Source organism: Athene noctua, chromosome Z, assembly GCF_965140245.1.
Source record: "Athene noctua chromosome Z, bAthNoc1.hap1.1, whole genome shotgun sequence".
Taxonomy (NCBI): domain Eukaryota; kingdom Metazoa; phylum Chordata; class Aves; order Strigiformes; family Strigidae; genus Athene; species Athene noctua.
The window spans coordinates 51,586,851-51,610,751 of record NC_134077.1 but is presented as its reverse complement, the minus strand read 5'-3'; the positions used below and the strand labels follow the sequence as shown (position 1 = coordinate 51,610,751).

The window sequence follows — 23,901 nt, the reverse complement described above, 5'->3', positions numbered from 1 at the left end:
CAGCAAGTAGGAAGCTGGAACAATAACTGCACCTTTGTCTCTTCTGTTCTTAGAAATTGTGTAAAGGTTAGAGAAATGAGTGGGAAAGGCACATGAAAGGACTTGAGAGCTACTACAGATGGCTTATAGCTAGAGACTGCGCTGGAAATCTTGTCTTCTGTAAAGTGAAATTTTGGCATTTAAATTCTTGTCTGTCACTATGCATGCCCTTACAGGAGGAGGCTCCAGCTGCTTCAGATGCTGGCACTAGGACAAACAGTTCATCAGTGTTCATACTGACATTCCTGGTGTTATAATTTCATGTGCTAAACATCACAGTTCAGTCCTAAATTTGTCAAATTCTTTCTGGTTTCTTTTCAATTCAGTCCCAGCAAATTACGAATACCAGAAGAACAGCTTAACAGTGCCTCACAGTCTCACTCTAGCTTAAAATACTGTCTTTGAGAGCACAGTGAAACACATGGTTCAGTCAAGTACATGAATCCAGAAATAAGTTTCTAGGAGTCATGGGAAAGATGGACACAGACAACTTTTCTGGATTTGTGAGAGGGAAAATATCTTGCATGCTTCTTAAGAAATGAGAACAGAGCCACAGTGGATTTTGTGCTCTCATCCGAGCATGAAGAACACCATGCATGGGTAGGGTCCCTTAAGCATCTCCTCTCATTAACAGTCTGATCTGTATTATTCTGTGTTCCCACATACACACACTAGAAAACTTAAAGGCATCTATTATAATCACATAATTAATTTATGTGACAAATACTCATATAGCAGCAAAAATAAAAAGATTCTTTGTTGCAGGTCCGAATACAGGGTGAGGTGGGGATTTTGTTTTTGTTTTCATTTTTATATCAGGAAATAATAAGTTGAAAGTTGTTTTTTTTTTTAATACTTGTATCTCTAGCACTTCCATCTCATAAAAAAAATTAAATTATGAAAGCTTTTCCATATTTCTGCAGGCTAGATAAATAATCAAGCCTTCTTAGTTCTCCAAGAGGCAAAACAATCCCTTGAGGAAACATAGCCAACAATGTAATGAGTTGTGAAATCTATGATTTTAATGGGTCATTTCATTTTTGCCTGAGCTGCTCTTTCATGACTATTCTAAGCTTACCAATTTCAAGGTTGACTTTTTACTAAATGTAGACAGATGGCCTTCTGCAGTGAATAAGCAGTTAGTCCTGTGAGTATATACAGAAACTACTTATTAGAGACTGTGATTTCCCTGCAAAATTTACTTTTAAACTATTACTGCTATGACTATTAGAGGGGGTAAAAAAGGTAGTTTTGAAAAGTAGTCTGGGCTAGTCAAACAAATAATTTTCAATTTATGAAAAATACATTTAAATATGATAAGTTTGATTCATTATTAAAAATCAGCAGCAAAACCAAAATCTGTTCTGGTTCATTATATTTTAGATTATGTATAAGGTACACATAGTTAATGTTCAAAGTACTTTTACTCATCTTTCTACCGAATATTTGCATCTTAACAAAATGGAAATATATATGGTTATGGATGTGTTAGACCTTGTAAACCTAAGTCTGCTTACACTTTAGTAATTCAAAATAGTTTACCTATAATAGCTGTACTTCAAAAAGCTGTAAAACCACCAGTTTTTAAGGAAATGGAAGATGGCTTTCCAGTATCAGTTTCATTCAGAAGTAATTAGTTTCTAAGGAGGAAGAGGTGTGTCTTTTGTCAACTAGTGGTCACTTTAGAATGCAATACCCTTTTTAACAGTGTAACTTATCCCATATTTATTAGCAAGAAATCAAAATAATATTCTGCATTTAACAACATAACAAATACGTAAGAAGATAGTGAAGACCTAGACACATAAAGCAGTATTTTAACAAAGGACTAAAAACAACACTGCATACATTGCCCAGAATTATTACAATTAATGAAGCTAAAATGTCTGTTTAAACTCTCATGGCTCATTAATCAAAATATGTTTATGAGATGTCTTGAAGCTCTTGGATATAAAACATTGTAAAGATACATTGCACGGTATGCAAAAAGTCCACTGAATATCTTATGAAAAATCTTTAATGGAAAAAGAGCTGGAACAAAATGAGAAAAAAAAAACTATTTCCAGTAAATAGTGATATATTTTCCAGTTATTTGTCATCCTTAATCAGTGCTGATTTTGGTTTGATTTAAGTTACTTTTACAATTTTTAAGCACCTGAATTTAGAATGAATCTGTACTTGACTACAGTTCACTTTTTGCCCCTTTTTTGATTTGTGCTTAACTAATAACTCAGTGATTTTATAAATCGTCTTAAACAGCTAACATCCTATTTCAAAAGTACAGACATACAAAAACCTCAAACAAAGGGTTGTGCTTGCCAAATGTAAATCTGTTTATCCCTCTCAACAACAGCAAAAGTGGAGATCCCACTTCATCCCTTCATTCTACATTTAGAAATCAGGTACACTTTGGCATGAGGCAGCTTAATCCCATTTAAAATGTTAGAAGTTGAAATATCAAGTGCTACCTGAATACTGATTTATCCGTGAGCTCCTGCCAGTCTGTTTTTGATAATTTACACTTTAGAATCAATAGATTCTTTAGATTTCCCATCAGAAAGACATCCATCTTTCTATAGCTCAAGGATTTAATATAAAAGGCAGATGCAGGCTGGTTTATTTCTAAAAATAATGACCACAGCTTTTATTTATCACTCACAAAACAACACAAATAAACAACATTGAAGTCTATGTTACACATTTGTGTATGTATTTTTATTAAATTATTACCCTTTAACGTTCCCTTTTAAAAATCCAGAATTTTCCATGGAATTTCACAATATTACTGAAATTAAACAACTATCACCAGAAAAGATGCTTAAAGCTCTATTCACACCAAAGGGTTCTGGATTGTGCCTCTGTTAAAATTCTCACTCTTGTACCTCTCTATTTGCAGTTGGCAACACACAGTTGTGGATATTTTTAAATCAATGCCTGATCAATGGCACTAATTATCTACTTAAAATTCCATCTGCACTTCAAAACTGTTTTAGCTATACTTGTAGTATACTGCTCACATTTGAAGGGTGTTCAGTACTGCATATATTTTGTTACATTTGAGAAACTTTAAAATAAGAGACCCTTTCAATTTATCAACAAAAAAAAATGTTGATTAAGTGGATAAAGATATTTCTTTTATTATAATATCCAGTACTCTTCACCACTATTGACTAAAACATATTTTTTCAGTCTTCAGAGTCCTTTTTCAAAGACTAAACCATGCAGTAAAAGCACTTGTCTGGGAAGGATGCAAATGCCCTTATCTACATGTTTCTCATCTTTCCTGGAGGTTTAGATTATTTTTCAAAAAATTTTTGAGTAATGGCCTCAAAATTCTGGTTTGGATTTCAAACCTTAATCTTCAAGATTCCTATTGAATTTTGAGGTTCATTATGTTATTCTGAGAATGACTAAGTTTGAATGCAATGGATAAACTCTCCTGACACGGATCTGTTAATGTAGGTAATAATTCAGATTCTGGTTTTGGATTTTCATGTACACCTGCTTCCTCAAACAGGATTATTTAGGGTTACAATTCTCTGTGCTTATCTTCTGTCCCAAAACAATTTATTTCAAATTATCCCTTTTGGCAATGCTTTTGTGAAATTTGTTTATAATGATGTAGAATTACTATGAATTCCAGAAGGTTGGATTTTTTTCTTGTTCCTTTGCAGGTCAGACTATTTAGTAATCATCTCTTTATTTTGTCATGCAAATGGTACACAGGATGATCTATGAGTGAAATATTCTGCAAATCATTTGTTTCAGACACACAGCAACCTTAGTGTGTAGTGATGCACAGGTACCTCCTGATATCAGCACCACTTCTGTTCAAGCTGATTCTCAACTGAAGGACTAGAGACTACATCAGCCAGAAGCTATGATAAATTTACTAATAAAACACAGTTTCTGACTTCCAGAGTATGTGTTGACTTTTGCAGAGGCTATCACTTCATTCCTGCAGTGCTCATGTTTGTTAGACTCTAAAAGAAACCCAAACCACCCCTTACAAAAACTGCTAAACTAAGACCTGTGCATAAATGTATATAACACGCTTTATTTACTTTCCGAACACAGTCATGATGAGCTTAATGCACAACTGTATTTCAGCTGTCAAAAGCAGAACGAAAAACCAACTAAAAAGTACAATAATGACTGCTCAAACTGAAGAACTGTTCTTTGTTGTTGTTAGGAAAGGGAGGACTTTCTACCACCACCAGCCCCCTTCAGAAGAACAAACAAAAAAACCCACAAAAAACCTGTACCCCAAAACAACAAAAAAAAGTAATTCTTAAAATAAATACAAAATCAGTAGTGCCAGTAGCATAGACAAATTCATATTTTATAAAGGTAATTTTTTTACCCTGAGCTACTGAAGACTGAGCATCTTAATTTACTGATGAAATTTATCTTTCATTTAACATGGATCATAAGCCATACTTTACAAGATAGGAAGCAAAGGCCAAGTTTATATTTGGTACTAACTGGTACCAAGTACCCATGTGACACTAGGAAGAGACCATGACAATATTAGGCCTATTAAATAAATTATTTCAATTCTAGAATCTTCATGACACTGCAATATAGGTCCCTAATATTTTAAATTTAAGGACTGTAAAAACTGTAAAATCCTATAAAGCTGCTGATGTGCGATGATATTTATGAAAATTTTAGATTCTTTTTTATCCTCTGTTTAAAAGGTGAGAAAAATTAAAGAGAACATACAGGTGAAGGCTTTGTGGAGTATCCACTTCCTTATAAATGACTTAACTGTAGAAAAAACCCAATAGAATACTTATGAACCTGCAAATGACATGCATATTAATAGTAAAATGTATTACAATCTACTGACTCCTAAACAACATTAATATATAAAAATACATGATAATGAACATTGTTATTACTAAACTTATAACAGAATTCTTATTTTTGTTAAATAATAACAGGGAAAAATTAAGTAGCAGGCAGACAAGTCTAAAAAGGCAAGCTCTATAAGAGTTAAAGAAAAATATTAATAAAAAGTTCTACTGATTTCATCCAAATCAATCCTACATAACTCTACCTCACTACCATCATGCCAATTTAACTGGCTTAAAAAACCACTTAAATTATATTATTGCTTCTATCTGTACGTCAATAATCCTGCTGATGGAGCTACTTGACCTCTTTCTGATGATTCCAGTAACTGGGAGGAGTTATGGCAACAACCCCGCTGTGCATGAAGAAAATAATAAAGTCAGGTTCACACAGTTATCTTTGCAAGCTTAGCTGGTCAAAGCTGAACCACAGCATAGCAGTTTTGTGTGATATTTATAGGAGGAGCAATGAATGGAATTAATTACAACATGGTCAAGTGCTCTTATATGCTGCTCCGTACAGCTGAAAACTTTTTTATACCCTTTTCCATTCACTACATCCAACTAATTTATTACAACCCATCTGGTTATCAGTCAAGCTGCTGTACAACAGCAAAACTGATTTGAGGAACCATGTATAGATTTCATTGTTCACTGGGAATCTAAAGGAAATATAGTAGCAAATGTAACATAACGGTTTTATTTTACACTAATTTTCATGATCTAACACTAAATTCTCTGCCTAACTCTTTACATACAACAGCTTGCAACTGAAAATTATTCATTTAGCATATAAATTATTTCTGTTTTGGAAGAAAAACAAAAGAATACAGGACTGTTAGACAGAGACTGATGTTTTTCAGCTTCCCTAGAGACCAATGAAATTTATTCAGAACTGCTAAGTAATAGGAATTCCCTGTCAATCTTACTTCAAAAAGTCTCCTCAGTTATGTAGTCTACTGAGCAGCACCAGACTGTGACAGAAAATTTAAAAAGTGAATGAAAATATAAATATAAATATGCATTTTTCATACACAATGCCATTATCTAATATATCTGTGTGTTTAAGCAATTATTTAATATTATTTCTATCTTTAATATTGGATTTGATTTAATATTTTAAAAATAAAATCCCACTAATGGATACTTTTTTTCTATTCACTTGTATAGCAAAAAGATGAGACAGAGTCAAAGTTACTGTCCACCAGTTAGTCCTACTTTAGATACCAGTCAATTTAACTTGCTACTTCCTGGAGACTTATGTTTCATGAGTGTTTTATTTACTTTCAGCTCTTATGTATTTTCTGAAGTGGCTTATTATAGGATTTTCTGCATATTTGAGATGTTTAAAGATGTAGTTTAGAATGTAATGTAATAAACATAATATTATAAAGGTTATGACGGTATTTAGTTGAATTACTTGTCTGTCTGACACTGAGGGAAACAGTGACTGAGATATTAATGAGAATGCCACCATTTTGTAGGGCTTTGAGATTAATTCCGCCTAGGAATTCCAAACTCTCAATCTGACAAGCTGGTATGGCAGTACTATTCCAGTGCAACAGCAGTATGAGCATGTTCATAATAAGAAAATTCACATCTCATATGCCAGCAAATTTAGCACTAATGGTGTAAGGAAAAAAATTTTAAAGTAGGTGGCAAGAAACAGACCCTTTGTCAATTTAAAGTCTCTTTTTGTAAGGGTGTGGCATGAAGAATGTTTTACATTTTTATATTACTTTCCTACAGAATCGAAAAAGTTAAGAATTCTTTAAAAATTGGAATTTAAGACACTCAAATTTATTTTTCACTACAATGGAAATTAGTCAAGATTACATCATATGGAAAAATTTCTACCCTTTTTTAATTTAGGAAATTGTCCAAAATCTCTGATCTTGACCCACCTAGGAATAAGTGAATGCTTTTGAATGCTTTTGATTTGACCAAAAAAAAAAAAAAAAAAAATCCAACTCCCCCTCCTGCCTCAAACATGCAAGGAAAAATTTGAGGAAAATCAGATGCATCAGCATTTATGATCTATTTCTCCATCCCTCAATATATTAAAGGAGGTATGATCTTGAATTATTTATTACTGCAAAGCAGGCTTGGGAGTCAAATTCTATTATGACTCTCTAAAAGGTATCACATTGATTCAAATTTTGGATAAAATAAATTTAAAATCTTTATCTACAATTTCAAAAATAGATTATGTAAAACGATCTAGACATAAAATATTAATACGGATAGATCAAGACTTCTATTTTTTATTATATTGAGTTTAACAAAGGGGATAGCACACATGAGGCATAGCAAATCTGACTTCTGAAGTAAATTTTTATTTGATCTTGCTCTCAGCTCATAGAAGTTTGCTTCTAGAGTATTTGAATATTGTAGCTCTATACAACTTTTTGCAAAAATTGTTCTCACTTTCTTCTATTTCCATAGCTATATTTCAGGTAGAAAAACGGTCCCAAACAATTTCAATAATAAAATATCCTTATTACTATTTCCTTGCTTCTTCTGCATATTTCACCATAATTTGAATTTGTTATTCCACAGATGTTCTCACCCATTAAGTAGCTCTGGTTGTCTTTTGTTATGCTTTGTTATGCTTGAATTAATTTTGATGACATAGTTGGAATTGTTTCTGAAAATAACTGTATGAATATTCCTAACTCCTCATAAATGTTCATGAAAGCGCAATGCTCTGTAAATATTTAAAATATTTATAAATCTTTAATCCTATTTATTTGCTCTACTTAGGAGTAATTTACTTTCTTTTCTTCCTTCCTTCTTTCTTCTTTCTTTCTTTCTTCCATATACACTTCTGCAATATCAGAATCACAAACACACAAAGCCAAAACAAAGCAAAATCAAATTTAACTTCAGACATTAATGAAATATTATTGCTTTAAATCCTACCTTCACTGAAGCAGGTGTAAATTTGATGACTTCTTAAAACTTGCAATGCACTGACATATCCATACACAACTTTTATATGTGCCCGTACATTTTCTTTAAGATGTTTCAAACAGATGTTAAAAACATTTTCTATGGAAAAAGTGAAGCTGTACAATGGTATTAAAAACAATTTTGTAATTAATATGCTGAAAGAGTGATGGCAGTGTTCTCAATGAATGTTCTAATTATTGCAGTAGTTAAAGAAAAAAGAATTTATGACTTCTTTCTCAGAAACTGAATGATACAGGTATTTCACTGACAATACAGCAGTACGTATAATCTGTTTTTTTATGCATGTTAGTGTAGCCACTGCTTATTATGTTTAGTTTAAAAATAGAAGCTTTAGATTGTCACTTTTGCCTTTTTCCTGGAACACCTATTAAAGTAAGGTAAGTCATAAAAATCTAAGCCATGATGTTAGCTGGATCAACTTACGTTTGCTGTCTATAAAGGCACAATGATTACCATCAGATTAGATCTTTTTCATTCTAGCTTCATTTTCCTATCTGCTTGTACTAAAGCAAAATATCAGCTTTAATGAATTTTATTTGCATATTAATGAAATGGAGGGAGTAAGATCTTTCTAATTATCTTTTGATGACTAACAAACCTAGTTGCTATTACATTTTATAATTTGTCTGCTTTCTTACTTTAATTGTTAACATTAGATTATGCAGGCTAAACTGTTTCTTAAAAAAAAAAAAAAGAAAAATTGGTGAAAATTTACCTTTCTTATTGTGTGAGAATTTTTTTTTTCGTTTAACTGTTAGCTACAGATAGGTAGAAGTCATTTATCCATTTTGATCTATTTAGTGTAAGTTCACAAAAAATGATTAAACTGTAGCGTTTTATACTCCGCCAAACCCAAAAAGACAATTTACAGTAGCATATTGAATGAACTCTCCTTTAAATGCTTTTTGTACTAAAAAAAAGGTGCAGTAAGGTTTATTTGATATTCGGTGAAATGGTAGGGCAACGATTAATGAAAAAGACTAAGAAGTTCCATATACACACCAGAAAAAAAGCAGACCTGGTAGCTGTTAATGCATTCAAGTTTCCAGGCCGCTTCTGAAAGTCTGGCAATGTAGACTGACATCATGATCAAAATACATGGGTGTCTTCCTACTTCAGAGAAAGGGAAAGCTGAAAGACAGATTTTTGGGCTATTTAAAAACATCCTTATTCAATTTTCTCCCGTCATATTCTAAACAAGTAATTGTGTGTGAATATGGGGCAAGGCAATCATGGCCAAATCCCTGTCCAGCTCATTAGCTGCCCAAATATCAAGGTTCTTCCATGGATATGTGTACTCTTGTAGAGCAACTGTCTTCTGAATTCTTTACCTGTAAAATTGGAGACCTTCATTAATTCAAAAGAAGGCCTGCATTTTTGGGTGTAATGTTTCACAGCCCAATTAATAAACCTTTTCCAGCCAGATTGGAATGGTGAGTGAGAGGACTTCATGTATATACAACACAGCATTGCAGACAAAACCAGAAGACCCTGACCTCAACAATGACATAACCTTCCCACTGTCTGGAAAAGGATTTTTCCACAGATCATGGTTGGGAGATAATATGTCAAGAAACCTGTATTTGCAGATGGAGCAAACTGTCTGTAGTGACAAACTTCAGCTGACTACTCATTATGAAAATTATTGGCAAACAGTATACAGAGGCACTCCCTTGATGGCCCAGGTTAGATATTGTGACTTACAGTCCCTGTCACTAGTGCTAGTAGGCATGCTTTACATGCTGGACATTTTTTTCCTTCTTTAGGATAGGTGATTTCTCTAGATAAAGAAGCATGTGTTTCCCCCTATTTTATGAAACAAACAAACAAACAAACAAAAACACAAAAAACCCCTCCTTTCTTTCTCTCCTTTGGACCACATGCCTACTTCTAAGACTTACAAATCCTTAAATGTTTCTATGCTTCTGTCTCCACCTGGCTTTTTCAAGACTTTTGCAGATTTGACAGTTTAATCATGATAATCTTTGTTTCTTCTCTTGTTGTGTTTTTTTTTGTTTGTTTTTGTTTTTGTTTTTTTTTGTGGTGGTGGTGTTTTTTTTTTTTTATCCTTTTGTTTCTTATAGCCTCATGTGAAATGATACATAAAAAACTACAGCCCCTAAACATTTTTTTTTTTTGTATCACCTATTCATAGTGCTGCAATAGGCAAAGAAGAATAGCCCACTTTTTTAACAAGCCTTTCAGGATCCAGAATTTTACAACACAGTTCAGTGGTAAAGCATATAGCTTATGGATAGTAAGAACTCCTTTCTTCTGTACATACAAAAGCTTCATTATGTCTTTTAGCTAAAGAACATGCTAATGGTGAATTGCTAAATCAGCTCAACTCCCTGATCAATTTCAGAGTCACAATTCTCTGGGATACAGTTCCTGTTTGTAAGTATCACGTCTGTTCTTTCTTCTAAACACTTTATAATTTACCTCGTTAAAGTGCTTCTTTCAATAGGTAAACTGATTACCATATATCTGCATAATTGCATTGCCATGATTGTTTACTATTTCACCAATCTTCATCATAGCATTTCATCAGAGAAAATCTGTGTTTACTTGTATATAACCAACAAAAGTATTGAACAGAGTTGGCCTTAGAATCTCCTCTGAACTTCTATGGAAACACCTTTATACAATAATTATAAACGCTTTTTCAGATCAACCAGCTGGATCTTGATGAATTTAATTTAGACTGCATTGATATTTAAAATTAGAAATTCATACAATATTAGGCCCAAAGTCAAATTTCACATATATTAAATCCCTGCAGTTATGTCTACTAACCTACTAAATAATTAAATGAGGGGTCTAAGATCTCTTTTTCCATTAAAAACATTTCACTGCTATTAGTGTTTGCCTATTTTTACTTCATTCTTGTTACCTGACTCTTCTATCTACTATTCCATTATTGCAAACAGAGTTGATGTCAGAGTAACTACTTTAGCAGTTAGCAGGTGTATTCACTGGCTGTGCTTGAGTATTGAATATTTGCAAAGCTTAGGGAAACCAGTGCACTAATAATAATTAAAAGTTTGCAGAACATTTAACAAATTATTCCTAGATGTTATCACTTTCCTTAGCTGCTAATGGACTGAAAAACTTTTTTGTCATCATGTAGTTTAACCACATTATCTTTCTCCTTTAGAGAGCTGAAACATAACAGTGTGATTTGTTTTACCAATGTCTCTGCTGTCACCATTTTTATTATGTCTTCATTTAAACTCCACACTGTACTTTATAAAAAAACCCTATAGTGTTCTCTCCTCAATGCCTTTCACTTTTGCTACCAACTTTCTACACTTAGTAAACACAAAGATAAATGCCTAAAGACCTATTCTGCCCTTCAGTGCAACTTTCTACATTCCTGATAAATTTCCTCTCAGTTTCTACCTCTTCATTGCCAACTGACACAATGTACGCTTATATGCATATTTCATTTATTTCTTTACTGATGAATGACAACAATTTGACTTCCAAGTAATCTCTGTAAAACCACTGTACTTTTTCCTGTCAAAATTCAGTTTGATTCACTTAATTTTGGCATTCTAAGAACCAAGTTTATTATTGGACTAGGGCCATAATCTGTTTGTCTAAATTGAATGTTAGAAAGTCACAATAAATCCCAAACACCAACTCTGAGTGAATGAATTATTTGGTTTAATTCAAAGTAGAGAATTACCTGTATTAAAGGCAAACCAGTTACAATTGTCAGACAATTTATTTTGAAACTAATGTGTTCATTGTTTCCATGAGATCACTGACAACAAGGCAATCCAAGTCATATCCTCTTAATAACAGATCTTTTTTCCAGTCTGTATAATTTAACAATCATTTCTTGTGTGACTAAACCCACCTGTTTATAACCATGTATGTATAATGACTTGCTTGCTCTCATCCAAATAAAACTTTCATCTATATACACCTACAGTATAATCTGGTTTTCACTTGAAAATTCACAGAAAAGAGTTAAGTACAGATTCAGTACAGAAAAAATATTCCTTGTTCCAGAGCAACTTCTGAGTTTCTACTCTCACTGAAAATTAAAAAAATAAAATAATAAAAAAAACCAAACCCAAACAAACAAACAAACACCACACACACACACACAAAATAATTTAAGATTAATTTATTGAAGACTGAAGACATTTTTTCTCTCATCTCATCTACACAATTCTACAAAATGATGTCTGAATGAACCAAAAGGTACCTAGCCAAACAGTCTGGTCATTAGTTATTACACCAACAAAATATTTTAACATGACAAATGAGTAAGACATTCAAATCTGTGCCCCATTAAGTACTGTTAAACTGAGGTAGACAGAACAAGAAGGCAGAGAGCTAGCTAGCAATCTTCTAATTACGCAACCTGTTGCTTTGTATCTCCATGAAATGGAAAGATACCAGATGTAAAGCTATGAGTACTTCTAATGTGTGCACACACGGAAGGGCAATGTGAAGGAGGTGACAAATCTAAAAAATGCATGCCAGCATGGTACAACCAACTTCACAGCACAAGAAAAGAACCAAATGGAAAAAGCTTTTGAATGTACATTTTTTGGAAGACCAGTATACTGTGTGATGAGAACTCATGTGTTACTTAAGATTGTAAGAGTGCATATTACTCCAAATTTAGGCAAGTCCTTCCACAATATATAATTTTCTTCAATATCACAACTTAGTTCAAATTTGTACACTAAGCTAATGAAATAGATTGGGAAATTCCTTCTTCACTATAGTTTCTATCTATCAGTACATAGCAAATGTTCCAGTATATCAGGGAGATGCAAGAATAGAGATGCTTTTGACAGTGAAAAGTATTCTTAAGATTTAATTTACCTACTTATCAATGATAAACATCAATATAAAAGATAATAATTAAATATATGAGGGGAAATATGAGGGGAACTAGATGTATTTGAATGGCTCTAAATAATCACCATAGTTCTCATTGTATTAATGTTGAATTATTAAAATTAGATTGTGACTTAAGACATAATATATCAGTGAGGTCTACCAGGACTGCACCTCTGAATCAGTTTCTAGTTTTTAGGTATGTCAACAAGTAGCATTTTGTTTACCAGTAACACCATATTGCCATATTTTGCCATAATCTTTGCTATTTATTCCTCCTTAGTGTTAGCATTGTGATATTAAGACCAAGAATCTTGCTGTTATGATGGGGAAAAAAAGAAGAAAAACTACCTTCAGTATATTATTGACAGGAATGACAGGGCTCCTGGATACTTGCCTAATGAGGCTGATGACTGAGACTTCTCAGTATTTCAAAGTTAATTTTTATCTTTTTAATGTTCGATGTACTTACATGTATGTTTTAACATGACTTTTGAACATAATTATGTGTTACAAATAGGCCACAGACACAGCACAAAGTCTAATGTGATACATCCTGACAGTTTAATTTTTTAGCATTTTAAATAATCTAACAAACCGTGAAAAATCTTCAAAATAGATATCCTTCACACAAAGTACACGATGACTGTTGTCATCAGGAACAGAAACATGTTTACAGTAATAAAAAGAAATTAGTAATTTCTCATTCCTACAGTCTCCTTGACACAAAATAGTAGATTTGAGTTACCACTAAACTTCAGCTAAAATGGGTAACCTCCAGATTTTCTGACATATACCCAAGTGCTTAAAACTTTTCACCACGTCAGAAAAGACAAAAATAACACTGCTATCAAAGTTTAATTACATTTAACAACAAAAAAGAAAGTATCTCACAACTGACCAAAAAGACTGAAAATGTATGTTTAATTGCTATTTAAATTAGAAATTATACAGAGCTTTCAGAAGATTCATGTAAATGTAAATGCATAACATAAATAACCTAACAGGCAAGATTCCTTCACTTCGGTAAAAATTTGGACCATGTGTCAGTTATGTAGTTTGCCACCGTGTCAGTGAATAAGCATAATAAAATACTAAGCTCAGTGAAGAAATATAATTACAGTAATCAAGATTATAAATTTCCAGCAAAAGAGAAAACAGTTTCTCAGCAATATTTCCTGAATATTTGGTCCTGTCTTTACAAATGGAATCTGCATTTACCCTTATTCCCTTAGAGAATGACATATAATGGCATTCATATGTTTGCACTTCTATCTGTCCTCTAAGAGAAAAGAGACCATTTATGTTATCATTGCCTTGTTAGGAAACAAAATTAATTTAGATTTTGTTTTTGGAGTAGGCACAAATATATGTCCACAGATGTCTACATTTTATGCTGGGAAATCACATGCAGATTTTGGTTCCAGTCAGGATAAATCCTTTACTGAGATCAGTAAAATCTTCACAAGGGTCTGAACATATTTTACCATGAAAAACAGTTCAAATGGCAATGTGAATTCTTTGATACTGTTTTACCTTCCCATTCTCCTCAAAACAACAAACATAATACTCTCCAGCCCCAATAACCCAGAATATGCTCACAATGTATCATTTCAACGTTGTGCACAGGTACAAAAATGCTTAAAAAAAACTTGTAAAAAAGAACATAAATCAACCAATAGAATGCACTCACCTTCTCTTCGATTAAGCCTTGCAAATCCAGGGCTGTGACTGCTAGATAGCTCTGATGAACTGCTGAATGATGACTGAGGCAAAGCAGACACCAACTGATCATCACAATTATCTGCCGGTGAAAAATACCAAGTTCAGGTTAATAGAATGAACATGACTTACTGGAACTGGAACCAAAGAGGACACTAGGAAAATATCTGAATCAACCCTGTATCTGAGAGCAGCACATCTCTAAATATTTCCTCCTTCTGTATTATATATAAAAGTATCAGTACTGAGGCAGCACTTTTTTTTTTTTTTTTTTTCCCCCCAGTATTTCATGAGACTACCGGGGTATAATTTATGTTCTTCAAGTGGCTGTACTTGCCCACTTCTAACTCACCTTCTGAGATCATACTAATAAATGGTTCACAACTCACTATCATTTACAAGGCAACTAACGCCTTCTAATCCTGGCTGTAGCATGAAACTACAAACTCAGCACATGCTCTTTATTTTCTTTAGACGTGATGCCAGCGTTAAGTCTCCACAATCACATGTAATGTGCAATTACGTTAAATACAGCTATTAAAAAAAAAAAACAAAACAAAAAAAAAACCCACAAAAACCCCAAACAACCAAAACCCAAATCAAATCCAAACCAAATTAAATAAAAAATAATCTCAGCTCTTTTAAGCACTGTAAGAATGACAAAATGGAAAATATTTTCCTTTGCCAACAGTATGCATGTTTGATAAAGACACAGCACAAAATCAATATTGCAGATATTAGTATGCAAGTCCTAACATCATACAGAATGAAACCTGATTGTTTCAAAAAAAAGGAGATTTCACCACAGTTCACAATCAATGGTGCATAAGCAAGGAAATGATAATCAATACTTTGGATGTTAAATGCCTCTCCAGCTTAATTACTATACAGGGCATGTGTTCACTCTCCATTTAAGTTTGAAAAATATAAATTGAGAATCAATATCTCTTCTAGTTTTATCTGAAAGAAGACTGCCTTTAAAACACTAGAAGTGTAAGCAAGTCTTTCCCTATTTATACAGTTCTGGCATCTGTTGTTTATAAAATGAGAGGAAATTATGTAAACTATTAGTGTTTACGAAATGGTCCTTTTTAGGACAAACACATTCTCTGGATGAAACTCATAAGTGACAAGTTACAGGTGAGTCCTTATTCTTCTAAATCTTCTGTTTGTCTACAAGATTTTCACTATCAAAATAATGAATATTAATTAATAAATAATCTTTTCCTCACAGTGATAATTGCTTCTGCTGAATAATTATGGATATTTCTAATTAGCAGCAAGACTGCTATATGAATGCCTCAAGGGGATTTTTTATCACCTTCAAAAACTATATTTTTAAAGTTGGTTCATTTGGTTAAGCAAAACTCTTCCTAAAGGGAAGGCCTGGTACTGACCATGACTGCTACAATTAGACATTCTCTTAAATCCCATAAATAATATGTAGTCACTACAAACAAGAGGATTTATTAATTGCTCTTGATAACCTCATATATACCATACTTCTACTAAATTCTGAGTACATCACTCATTTAAAAGGAACAAATAAAATTATTATTTACTTTCCTAAGCTTGTTTCCTGCTCTAACCCTCTATAATACAAACTGCAAAATTTTGTAACTACTCTTTATAGTGTAACTCCAACTTCATTTTACACTTCATTATCCAGAGATGAGATTTATAACAGTAAAAAAGGCTGTACTGCTTGGGACAGACTGACCAAGTGGTAAGCACAGAAGGAGAAAAAAAAATTAAGGGAAAGAAGATTTTATCTTATGAGCAAATGCATTGCACTGGTAAGTCGTACAAAAGGATCTAATTAGTGAAAGGTTTCTTTACAGCTCAGAAAATAAAAAGAATTTATTAGTCATAAACTACACCAGAAAGAGAAGTGTATGACACTGCTGCTGAGAGCTAGTTCCACTGCTGATGCAAAGAAGTACTTCAAGTGTCACTGGTCCTTTTTCAACTGTCAAAGCCTATGTTGTAAGCCTAAATACCAAGATGAAAACTAAGAGAGAACAGAAAGGCACTTTCCCTCAAATCTATGTACCTGATCTAGAATCACAGAATAGTTTGTGTTGGAAAGGACCATTAAAGGTCATCTAGTCCAACTCCCCTGCAATGAGCAGGGACATCTTCAAACCAGATCAGGTTGCTCAGGGCCCCTTCCAGCCTGACTTTGAATGTTTCCAGGGATGGGGCATCTACCACCTTTCTGGGCGTGTTCCCATGTTTCACCATACTCATCATGAAAAATTTCTTCCTTAATCTGATCACAATCTACCCTCTTTTCAGTTTAAAACCATTACCTCTTGTCCTATTGCTACAGGCCCCACTAAAAAGTTTGTCCCCATCTTTTATAATCTCCCTTTAAGTATTGACAGGCTGCAGTAAGGTTTCCCTGAAGCCTTCTTTCTCCAGTCTGAACAACCCCAATTCCCTCAGCCTTTCCTTACAGGAGAGGTGTTCCAACCCTCTGATCATTGTTATGGCCCTCTGGACCCACTTCAACAGGTCCATGTCTTTCCTGGGCTGAAGACTCCAGACCTGAATGCAGTAGAACATTTCATCACTTTCATATGCCTCATATTTTCAACTTCGCTCTTCTGGTGAAGAACATGTTATGAAATGAATCACCAAGAATAAGGTCATGTGATTAATAGTTACAAACACTGACACATAAACAACTATTTTTACAACACTCCTGGGTCTGTCCGAGTCTTCAAAACTTTTTAATTCTGAAGGAAAATAGCACCCAGCATTGCCACTGGATGGGTGAGATAGCTGCCTTTGTATTATTTGCTTCTGCTGACTACACTTTTCACCTTTTTTCCTCCCAGTGTACAAGTTAGAAAGGAATCAATGGCACTGCAGCATTCTGCCTAGATGGTCTAATACACATATTTCTGTGAAACTCATATATTGTTTTGAGATATTCCCAGAAGAACTCATTAAGCACTTATATAGTGCTTATCCTGTAATTATACTGATCTCAATTTATAAAAGTACATAAACAATTGAATATACACAAAATGTTATTTATCCAAAATCCACCGCCTTTACACAGTGATTAGAGAAATGAGCAATGTATCAAAATAGATATACTCTGAATATTTACCCATTTATTTTACAACAGCTAATTCAACTTTTTATTGCTTTGCACATGTTGCTTAAAACATGTTCTTGTTGCAGCTTACAGTGTGCAATTATAGCTCAAAATTTAGTGAGAATTCCAGAATTAAATCCAACACACTTTGTAGAAATTGAGGAACCAGATGGTCAGTATCAAGCTGTTTCTCAAATTTAATAAAAGCAAAAGAAAACATATTCTGTACAGCATGACAATTCTATATGGTTTCACCTATAATGGAAGACAGAGTGAAACACTGTTTGAAGTCAGTGTTTTCCTACATGCTACTGGTCAGCTCTTCATTTCTCTTGGACACTCTTCCTCTGTACAACATAACAGAACTCACTGCTGAAGGTGATCTAATGTTTTCTAGGGATATTTCACATAGGTCCTCCAGGCTAAATTGAGTACTTTAGTGGTCTATTCTCATATGAGTTTTAAACCAAATAATTTTAGTTAAAATCGATGCATCATAAAGCTTTTATTAGATTTTTGTGATACACCTCTTTTTCTTTCTTAAACAATAGCTAAGACTACCAAAAATGTAAACAAATCATAGGCTTCTGTAAGATGCACAAAAATCTGGTCTCAAATCAGGCTATGTGAAGGAAAAAGGATCCATTTAATTGTTTAATGTTTATGCAGAGACCTTTAGGTGAATAAAATCAAGCTCAGGCTTAGAGACTCATTATACAGCAAGTATACAAGAAGCATGAGAAATAATTGTGAAGTGCTAGGGTTGGCTACTACAGACATGGGTTATAACAGTATTTAAAAAAGAATGTCTGAAATGGGTAGTATTCAACAAGACAAAGGCACTACTCTGAGAGATGAAAAGCTGAAGTGCAACTTGTAAAGGATATATATATATATATAAATGTATTACCTGTTTCATCACCAAATAAAAAAAGTTATTCAAGTTATGTAAGGCATGCCTTTCTATATACCATAATTCCAGTGCAGATTTCAACAAATTTATAAAGCAACTAAGGCATTTTGTAGGAATAAACCTGTGAGTGTTGCATGTACAAAGTATGCCTATCATTTCTATTCCAGCTTCAAATACTATCCCATTATGCAAATTCAGAGTAAACCAAGAAGTTATTAATTCAGTGGTACCATAATTTACATAGATCATGCCATATGATATACAACAGATGGAAATCAAATAGGGTATCATGTCGTAAAGCAGTTACCACAGTTACGTTTGTAATACTACGGTTGATCAGATAAATTTTGTGTCTTCTAGCAAAGCAGTAACTTGTTAAAATAAAAATTGTAATAAAAATAGTAGAATACTGGGACAACCTGAGCTATATTTCTTCAGAATGCATAATTGTATATTTTTCTTTCCATGTAGTGAAAAAAGCATGTCACTTAACAGGCACAAATCTTTTTCCTTTTGCAACATCAAGAATATATGTCACAGATTTTAGTTTGTATGTAACAGGCTGTTGTTTGACATCTAAATTTTCAGCTTGGTCTATAATATAGACACAGATTTTCACACATTCCAATTTGAGTGCAAATTTACTCTGAATAAGAAAATGTCAGAGTCCAGTGCTTACTTACTACAAGCTGACATGCAATAAGGATTCTGTTCATAATTATCTAAAAAGCATGTGTATTACATTGAGACATTCGCTTCAGTCAAGACCTATCTCAATTCAAATTAAAACATCCCCCAAAACAAGAGCATATGTAAAATGCTAAAATTTGACTTATTAAACTTTTTAATGACATTAATTGCAGCTATATTGTTTACTTTTCCCCTTAAAATTTAGTTTACCCAGAACTTTCTCAACAAACAAGAACTACCATTTTCTTTATAAACTGCTGAAATTCTGGTAAAGGACATAGGTAACAAAGAAGGAAAAAATATTACAATGATTGTCTTCCCAAAAAACCCTATTTCATTCTTCAGCTTTATCAAAGTCTCAAAGAAAATACTGTTTGTCTAATGAGCAGAGTAATAAATATTTTAATGGTAACAAGAAAAATCTCTTCCAGTAAGCCACATGAAAAGAAAACAAAACAATCACAACAAAACCAACTCAAAGTTCAGCAATCTTTCCTTAATCAGAGAAAACTAGAATACCTAATCATCAGATAAGCAGACTAGCTAGGGACAACTGAAAATGCAGTGGAACAGAACTGAAGAAATAAGCACTCTGGGAGTCTCAAAGAAGTTTAGTAATGTTCATCTTTCCCATGCAGTTGAAGCTGAAATGCTTAGTAAGGTCAACTTTGCTCCCATTAATACATTCAGATTTGAATAAATGAGTATCTGTGATCAAAAACTTCATGAAAAGGAGTGAGGCTCTTAAAAATAAGAGATATGTCATATTGTATCAACAGGACTAGCACTTGCTAAACACCCCCCCCCAAAAGGTGCCACAAAACTTACCCATCAATAGGTATTTATTAATTCTATAATTCAGTCATGTGGATTACAAAGCATTCCTTTTCCTATTACTGTGAAGACCAAATATCCTTGAGACCATCTACTGTTTTCAACAGAAGATATTTAATTCTCCCTAGGAGTAAGCACATATCTCACTTTACTTAATAGAACCTTTAAGTATGTTAATTGTGGTAATTTAGTCTTTGGTCCATGTGCAGGCATCTAATTAGTTTCAAAAGATTCACTGAATTTAATGAGATTCATGTGACATAGATAAAAAGAGATGTGCCCCTCTCCTTCTTTTGCTGAGAGGTATTGACCATTACGCTGATCCCGATTATGGTGAACTCTTCATCAATAAGGATAAGAATAATGAGGAGAAGTCAATTTGATAGATTTACAGACAATTAGATCAGGCTCATTTCAGGCCTTCTAGCTACACAATATGCAATGTCACTCAATATGAAACTGGCCTGTGGTTGCTGCTGCTGCTATATGCTTCCCCTTGCATTTGTTTCCTGACCGGGGATAAACTATTTCTGTTCAGAGAGCCCAAGCACTTCCTCTTGGGTCTACTGCTGCCCATTTGTAGCTGAGAGTTTAAAAACAACTAACTAGAAAAGCTGCACTGTTTCATGCTTGCCTCTAAGCTCCCTGAAGCAGTTCTTAGCCACTACTCTCTTCCTTTACCACTCTTCAGTACATTTTGCAAATATCTGTAGGGATTTCCACATATTCTATTTGAACTGCATATAGGAGTCATACAACCTCTCAGTGCTTTGCTTTGCTGCAGTTTTCCAGCCATTTTCAGATGCTTCCTACTTTGAAAATGTTAACACTCCAAATTGAAATTTTTTTGGTGATGGGCCCAGGCTGATTTTTTTGTTTGTTTGTTTGGGGTTTTTTTTGGTTTTGTTTTTTTTTTTTTTGTTTAAACATGAGTTTTTATCAATAGATTTGAGCTATTTCTTGGAAGTGGGTGGAGGGAGGAGGGAGCCGGTTGCTCATGAAAATAAAGTCTTTAGGCCTTTTGCAACAGTTTCTCTGTGAATGTAAAGAGTGATTTACCAGGAGATAACATTCATAGAAGGGCTGTTTCTTTTCCTGATTTTGAAACAAAATCTTGCAGTATTCTGATAAAACTTAGTCTTTGCAGACGGTGGTTCACACACATTCAGCACAGAATTCTCACACTTAGCAGTCAATTATTCTTAATATACTATTCATATCAGGCATGTGATGTTTACCTTAACAAGTAACATGCAATGCTACACTTCCTTCCTTTCAGGGGGCCATCCCCATTTCTCAGTTGCAGTTATTTCATGCCAAGGAAGGATCAAGAACAGGAAGTGAGTACAAGAAGCCAAATTTCCTCTGTGCTCACCGACCATCTTGTTTTTGTCCAGGGGCATGAAAGTTTTTTTGTGACTGAACACAGAGAACTTAAAAGCCAGACCAGAAGGAAGAAGATCAAGACTGTAGTTAAGACAGATCAGAATTTAAAGATGAAGCGCTGGAAGACAGATAAAATTCAGTTTCCAAAGACAAACATTTGCAAACATTCACACTTCGCAATAAACCTTCAACAGCTAGCATGGTTCTTGTAGCTGGAAATCACACTTTCCTGTTTGTTTGTTTGTTTGTTTGTTTGTTTATTTACACTTTTTATTTTTATCTGACTTTATGAACCACTTCTGTTCCATAGTTTAGGAAAAAGAAGCATGAAAATCAGAGGGAAATCTTCTAATTAGTTTTAACAAGTGAAGTAAAGGACTTCCTTGTTCTTTGTTCATTCTTTCCAGAAATCAGCCAAGAGTCAACAACTCTTGTCTTAATTGTCATTAAAGACATATTAACAATAACTGAAGTAACTCACTCCTGATTCTTCTGGTCTTTTCTAGAAACTTTCAATCTGTGATCCAGTGCAAGTGAAGTCCCGTTACTGTAACTTAATTTCTAAATCCTAGTGCTATTTGAAACCAAAAAAGTCCTTATATTAAGTCCCATAATTATTGATCAAGTCTGTATTTTTTTTATAGGTTCCAAATAAATTTTATGTTCATGAATTCAGTAATGAAAGAGTATGAGATTCAATAAAACATTAGAGTAGGACAAACTAGAACTGAGAGGTGATGGGATTAATGGATCATTTTCTGTTAGGCACTTCTAATTCACTTTAAAGATACACAGAAAAATTTATTAATTAAGCAAACATGCTGCAATAGCTCTTGTAGATCAGCTTGTTGAAGGTGTACCCTACAGCAAATCAAGAAAGTAGAAGGACATACCATCTACTGGACAGGCAAGTATCTTGTCTGTTTTAATTTAAAGGCATATTTCTTATCAAACAAGATTCAAAACTGTCAAGATTAAGTAGAACACATTCTAAAACATCAGCAGAATCTAAAATTTGTGGGATCTTATGGGCCCTTGCTTAGTTGCATAAACTCAGAGAGTTCACTTAATATTTCTACTATTAAAAGATCTTTCATTGTGTTTATTTTATTGCCATTGAGTTTTGCTGGGAATCTTGGCAACATATAATACAGGTCAGAAAAGCTTTTAATATTAAAAGGTAGTAATGCAGTAAATGTTAATAAGAATGATATTCTGAGTTAAAAATTTAATTCAGTAAGTATAATGGGTTTATTCTGTGAAAAGCAGTGAAAAACTAATGCAATTTGCAATGTAAGCTGAAAGTATCTTAAGCATGTGTGGTAGTTAGACATCAAGATTTTTAGACAGATCAAAACAGAATTTATATATAATTATGTAAGTTACTATTTAGAATTAAAGTATTTCATACTGATCAATAACAGTGTTTATTATCAGCATTCATTTTTTTCCCGTGTAGGTGTGCACTGTCTGCAAACTAGTTTTGTAACAGTATGAAATGTCATTTCTCATGAAATATGTCTTATATTTTCTTATTGGATTATTAAATTTTCACCATCTTTGTGCTCTTTTTTAATTTTTTAATCTGGAATTATTTTTCCTTTTTTTTTTTTTTTTTTTTTTTTTTTTCCCCCAGCTGGGATAACATAAACAGAGTTTAATAAAATCTTTCTTGAGATCCATAAAACCATCTTTACTGAAAGTCAAGAGTACTTCAACTGCCTTATTACCAGAACAGTATAGAAATTGTTCTTCTTTCTCCTAGACTAGCAGATGCAGACAGAATTCATACAGAAGGGGGAAAGGATTGTTTGTTTGTTCCAATGATAAGTTTTAACTTTGCTTTTATTAAATCAACCTTTGCTTTAAGGTAGAGGTTTTCCATTGGATTACATTTTGCCCATGAAACAAACTTCTCAGAAAATAACACTTCCTTAAAATTTGTATCAAACTGTTTCAGAGAGAAATAGGCAATGTAATTCAGTGCCTTAAAAAAATTAGTAAAAACTCAATCTAGGACTCTCAAAATGAAATTAACAGAAGGAAAGTCATATTCAAGTAAATCCCATCAACTGTTTCTGAGAGCCATCTTTATAATCACATTACACAAAGCAATCTTAAACAAACCACAAATAGAAAGATCTTCACATTTGGAAAAATAGTACCCACTCTAACAATAATGTAAATAAAAAGCCAAACTCACAAAATTTTCTTAAAAATAAAGTTTTTGGGGATTTTTTTTAACTAACTTTTTGGTATCAAAAAGAAATTGCATTTCTAAGATTCACCTTAGAACCAAAACTTCATGAGCTGTTTTTTCATGGATGCTAATCACTTTACATAGTCTCTCTAAGGAGAACTTTACAATTGGGTAGCAGTTGTCTGAGTCTGCAAGATTCTGTCCACAGACAAAACACTGTAACACTGAATCCCCTCAATTTCACTTTCTGCTCCGGTCCTACAGCTATGCTCTGCCACTGATTGCCAGATAACTTTTTACTGAAACAAACATATCA

The 23,901-nt window shown here is 33.3% G+C and overlaps 1 protein-coding gene across 1 annotated transcript in view; it reads right to left on the bottom strand.

The window, feature by feature from the left end:
• CNTNAP4 (contactin associated protein family member 4) overlaps positions 1 to 23,901 on the bottom strand; it is a 239,885-nt gene that overhangs the window by 180,347 nt on the left and 35,637 nt on the right. The window contains exon 2 of the mRNA XM_074931769.1: positions 14,425 to 14,535. Within this exon, the coding sequence (XP_074787870.1) occupies positions 14,425 to 14,535 (111 nt within the window). The remainder of the gene's footprint in view (positions 1 to 14,424; positions 14,536 to 23,901) is intronic.